Source organism: Silene latifolia, chromosome 3 (assembly GCF_048544455.1).
Source record: "Silene latifolia isolate original U9 population chromosome 3, ASM4854445v1, whole genome shotgun sequence".
In the NCBI taxonomy this organism is placed as follows: Eukaryota; Viridiplantae; Streptophyta; class Magnoliopsida; order Caryophyllales; family Caryophyllaceae; genus Silene; species Silene latifolia.
The window spans coordinates 19,447,030-19,452,933 of record NC_133528.1 but is presented as its reverse complement, the minus strand read 5'-3'; the positions used below and the strand labels follow the sequence as shown (position 1 = coordinate 19,452,933).

The 5,904-nt window shown below is 37.6% G+C and overlaps 1 protein-coding gene across 1 annotated transcript; it reads left to right on the top strand.

Annotated features, from left to right (window-relative positions):
- The first annotated feature begins 249 nt into the window (after nt 1–249).
- LOC141647350 (F-box/kelch-repeat protein At3g23880-like) lies at nt 250–4,321 on the top strand. The gene is made up of 5 exons (XM_074455493.1): nt 250–383; nt 2,058–3,333; nt 3,463–3,552; nt 3,743–3,837; nt 3,984–4,321. Exons 2-5 carry the CDS (start codon nt 2,096–2,098, stop codon nt 4,007–4,009), a joined length of 1,449 nt encoding a protein of 482 aa, XP_074311594.1. The 5' UTR covers nt 250–383; nt 2,058–2,095; the 3' UTR covers nt 4,010–4,321.
- Nucleotides 4,322–5,904: the final 1,583 nt, after the last annotated feature.

Below are 5,904 nucleotides of genomic sequence, written 5' to 3'. Positions count from 1 at the left end.
TTGATCAAATAAATGTAAAAAAAGTTTTATTTAAAATATTCCATAAAAGTTTTTTTCTTGGTTTTTGGTTTTATTATTTAATATCTATTGATATCAATCTCATATCCACCTCCCCTTGGTATGAAAAACCCATATTGAGTTTAATGAAACTTTTATTTTTTTCCGAACAAACGCTCAATATGAATTTGACTCATTTCAAGCTCATATGAATAGTATCGTCTTAAAGAAGCCTAACTAGCAAAACACAAAAAAACGTTTTGGCGCAAAACTTGCAAGTACTTCCAGTAACTTGGCGCAAAACCCATCTACAACTTTTCACTAAAACCCATCATCGCTGCTCCTCCATCACCCCCGCCATCATCACTGCTCCTCTAATTCGTCGGGTACTTGTCCGCTCCTCTAACTCGTCTTAATCCTTATTTAGGGTTTTTATCGTTTGGATTTTGATTTTTTTTTTTCAATTTTTCAGTTCATTGCTATACATTACAGTTAATTATTCTTGTTTGGTTTCAATTATTATCATATTTCTACTTGATTGTTTGAATCCCCAAAAATTTACATTTCATTATCCGATTGAATCTGTGTATTGTTTTCAATTGATTCTAAATGTGCAATTAGGGTTAGTCAACAACTTTATTGTCGCCATTGAAGCTGTGTACATATAACCATTGTTGATAAAGCTGACAACTTTCGTTTCTGTCACATTAGTTGTACATAATCTACTTTGTATAGTGTAATCAATAACCTTTAATCCCTCTATCACAACATCGGTAACGTCACTGTAATTGATTGAAGTGGGTATTGATAAGTGGCTTGTAGGAAGGTATGGACTACGGAGAACTTGTAACCGTCCGACAGTACTGTGAGCAGATGCACTTCATAGCATCATAAAGTTTGATGGTTCTTTTGATGGATTGTGAGTTTATATTAGAAAGACTAGAAAGTCTTGCTTACAACCGTTCTAAGTTACAACGAACCCAAAAAAGTGTTTGTTTGGATGGATTTATACTTCCATTGTAAATTATTCTTAGGGTTTTTTTGTCAAAAACTACCTTATATTTAGGTGTATTTGTAAAAATACTACCTTATATTATTTTTTTTGTTTTCAACTACCTTTGTTTTCTTTATTTTTGGTCAATAACTACCTACGCTAAGAATCTAGACATATTTGGTCTATTTTACGGCTTTAACATATCTCACATGACTCTTTTATATTTTAATCTTACTAAGGCCCGATTTTGGGAAGTCATAAAGTACTTACGCTAAACTTTAGTAGATGCTTGTAGTTATTATTGAAATGTGAAATTTATTAATTTTGCTTATCTGAAGTTAAATTTTGGTTTGGACGCAGTTGATCATTGTTGTTTGATGTTAAGAAAGTCATGTGAGATAGGTTAATGTCACTAAATCGACCAAATCTCGCCATATTTTCAGCGTAGGTAGTTTTTGACCAAAAAATGAGAAAACAAAGGTAGTCTAAAACAAGAAAAATAATATAAGGTAGTTTTTTTACAAATACCCCTAAATATAAGGTAGTTTTTGACAAAAAACTCTTATTCTTATTACAACGGTTATTGTAAACAAGAATTTGTGTAGAAAGACCAAGTAAATCAAACACCTTGAATAGTGAGTTTGATTTATACTAGAGTATATACTAGTAAAAAGCAAGGATATGAGCTTGTGGCAGTTCGTTGCTTCAATTTGACACTGCATTTACTGTACTAACTTACTGTTATCAGTGTTCGTTGCTTCATTAATGAGTCTTTTTGGCTATCTTGTTGTGAGTTATTGTTACGTTTTCACAATGCTACACGTGTTCACTTGATCACCTATATTACCCTTTTGAAGTTTCCATGGCCGATTTTTAGGGAAAAGCTGGTTATTATGTTTCGAAATTCTCAGAACAAAAAGAATGAGCTTTTTCGTTATCTCGTTCTTGGTTTTCATCGAAATGTCCCACTCAGAATTTTGATGGTCTATTTGATGTGCTTTCTATGGGAGAAGGAATAAGGCTTTTAAGTATTTTGATGTATTTTTTTAATGGTACTTTGTTCCAGGTTAACCTGGAATTGATGCACAAATTCCCTGCTCTGAAATGTCTGATTTAAACAAACATATCACTCGTGAAGTTTGGTCAGAAATCCTGAAACGCCTTCCCGTGAAAACTCTGGGGCGATGTCGTTGTGTCTGTAAACCCTGGAACAGTCAAATTGTTTCATCGTCTTTTATTGCCACTCATCTCAAACATTACTCTCAAAATGCTGCCAATACCCTCCTTATGTACAGGCAGATCACCACCTACCCAGAAGAAGAGGGGGAAGAAGAAGACCGGTACACTCTCTTTCTTGATTCACCTGAATCAAAAGGAGACAAACTAGATATCCACCACACCTTCACTAGTCCCTTTATGGCTTCAAAGAAGGTACACCATTTCCGTGTTGTAGGCTCCGTTAATGGTTTGTTGTGCCTCTCTGACGACCTATTTTATGAGGGTCACACTTATGTCGTACTTCTTTGGAACCCCTTCATCCACAAGTACATTAAACTTCCCGTTCCTTTAGCCACACACAATTCAACAGTAGGTGACTTTATATCTATGTTAGGTTTCGGGTATGATTCTAAGAAGGGTGATCACAAAGTGGTGAGACTGGTTTATATACGTGGGAAGGATAATTTAGACACGACCCCTCCAATGGTTGAGCTATACTCGGTTCAAGAAGGGAAATGGAGGTGGATTTCCGGTGAATCTGTGGTTAATATGTGTGTGTGTAATATGAGGTGGTCACAGTGTTTCCTGAATGGTAATATTCATTGGATTTCTTGGGAGAGGGATGATAAAACCCGATGTTTCCTAAAGAATTGGCTTATGTTGTTTGATGTCGAGCAAGAGAAGTTTAAAAAAATGAAGGTACCCGAGCCGCTTAGCAAGGTGAACACTCTCAATCTGAGTGTTTCTCATTATGATGGAAAACTGTCGATTTTATGCTCCGAGCTGAAGGATAATTTAACGGGGAGACAAATGAAACGTTGTGAGATTTGGGTCAAGAAAGAATATAAAGTAGGGAAGTCATGGTGCCAAATGGTTAACATTGATTTGGAACCGACATGTTTGAATTGGATTCACTGTCTCAGGAAGAGTGGAGAGGTACTTGGGATGGGTGAACGAGCAAAGTTAGTGTCATATGATCCAAGTACAAAGCAAATTGAAACACACGGGCTAAATGGCTTTTGGCTATCATGGTTCACGTGCGATTTTACTCAGAGTCTGATTCTCCTAGACAAGAAGGATGGCGTGGGTACTTACGAGCAAGTTACGAAGGACAGAAAGAAGAGGTAAAGGTTTTGTTATAGGGCGAGTAATTCTGTTGGAGATCGATGATATGTTTCAATGTTGCTTTTGTTAATCGTTCGATAATAAATCACCGACTGCTTTTGTTGCTTCTTTCACTATGCTGTCTGCAGATTTCAGTACAAGATGGACCCAAGAACTGGTGCTGAAATTGTGAAAGAAGAGGAAGTTGAGATTGTCCCGAATAATGGTACTATTAATATGTAAGATTTTTCTCTTCCTGATTCTCGAAACTTTATTTTGCGCCCTCCCACTCAAACAGAATAAAAGCCGATTTCATGAATTTCTTTCACTGTATCTGTTCTACTCGAACAGACATTATTGGATTGCCGAGAAAGTTTGACAGGTTTAATGCATCAATTAAAGATGAAACAATTGGTTACTCTTATGCAGGTTTTCTGATGAGCATTACGTGATTTGCGAGCAACTGTTTAAATTTGCTGGTGGCGGAATGACTGAAGAGCTCTCAGACCTTCTATCTTATTTAGGTATGAAACTGTGAACTTACTCACTTCGTCATTCTTCCTACATCCAAATCATTATATGTTGAATTTGTCCTATGATTTACTTGTTTTGGCAATTGGCCTTGCACTCAGTCTAAGCCATTATATGTTGAATTCTTGACAATGTGCAGAACCTGACTGGAGAGCTCAACTTTAACCATCAAACTCGAGAATGCGACACCAACAGCATTTTGTGCATCAGTTGAAATATTACAACATAAAACTAGTGGTGGCTGTTGTAAGCCTGTACCTAAGACTACATTCTCGCTTTTGCCTACTCTTTTGTCTTTTGAGACGTGTTTTCGACATTGCTGCTGGATTTGTCGGTTTGTTAAGGTTTTCGAATGCTGTAAGCCTGTAACACGGAGTAACAGCGAGCAAAGAAATGTCGTCAGGATTGAGGATTTTCATTAACAAACCAAAACAGATTTTGGCATGACAATAGTAAATCCCTCTATTTCTGCCCGAATTTGATGTCAAATAATCTGTTATCACACACAACCTTGAACTAAATCTATCAAATTTTGTGACGAAGTGGTTACTCCGTGTATGGTAGTCCAATATTTTATAAGTCACAACAAAAATGTCTACATTTTATATATGTTTGAACCCACAAACACCACCAACAACCGCGTCTACAATTCTACATTAGTTAGACAACATTTATGTAAACATAATATATGAAAAATACTCGTTGTACAGTATAGTATATTTTTTTTTTTTTTTTTTTGACAATAATAAACTGAATTATATTAAAGAAAACACAGCTAGGATACAGAGTTAGCTTGTTGCCAGGCGTACAGACCAGTAAGGATAAATGACAAACAAAGTACGGATTTCTCGAAAGGAATGCCGCGCACTAATTGGGACTGGCAAAGAGGTTGCCAGAACTGCAGATAGTTTACAACAAGTGACTAATAAACAAACAGAACTCAGGCCCAGAGAGTGGGCATAGCGCATAGCACATAGCACATAGAAGGGCCCTGGTGGAAGCGTCAAAAGACGAACTTGCGCGTACAACACTTGACTTGGAGCAGTCCAACTCGGTACTGATGATGCAGCAACTGAAACAGTCTGTTCGTGGGACATGGCGTGTGGAAACAGAAAAAGAAACCGCACTCCGTTGAGGTAAAGATGTAGATGTGATAACACGTGGTGCAACAAGGTCGTTAGAGGGGTGCAACTGTGTAGGACGTACCTTGGATAATTGAACATGCGAGTGCAGTAGATCCTCAATGAGTCTACAGGTAACTGCAGGGTCACCGTTGTGATTTCGAAAAATCACGGCATTGCGAGTAGTCCAAATGGCTTGGAGAGCACAACAAAAGTAAAGCAAGAGCCACCTTTGATCCGGCACCAAAGATTGTCTGTGAAGATAAGACAAGAAGTCTCCAATCCAAGAAATAAAGGAAATAGATGGGTTAGCTATGGCGTTAATCCCAAGGGCGGATGCTTTCCAGACATGCTGGGCAGAGTCACATGAACGAAATAAATGCTCTTCTGTTTCAGGGGAAGAATGACAGAGAGTACACATTGAGTCGACCGGCACATGTTTGGATATTAAATTATCATTTGTTGGCATAATATTATGAGCCAAACGCCATAACATTATTGAGATCTTTGGTGGAATTCCTTTTCGCCACACTTGTTTCCAAGGAAATGTATGAACAAAAGATCGGATGCAGCGGGCAGCTGAAGATTCAGACCATAGGAGTGAATAACCGGATTTTACCGAATAAGAGTCATCCTCTGTATATTTCCAGTAGAGAAAGTCATCAAAATTTTGAGCTGGTGGTTCCAAAGCAGTAATTTCCTTTGCACAAATAGAGGAAAAGTATCGAAAAACCATAGACGGATTCCAGTCACCGGATTCCAGCAAGAAATCAGAGAGAGATGGTGAAGGCTCTGGAACTGGAACTGGAGCAGTGCCAAATGGTTGTTTACCATTAATCCAACGACTTGACCAAAGGTCAAGTAACACTACTATAAATCCAGGCAACTACAACGCCCCTTTAACAACGATTATTCACGAAAATCACAATAGACGTTGTA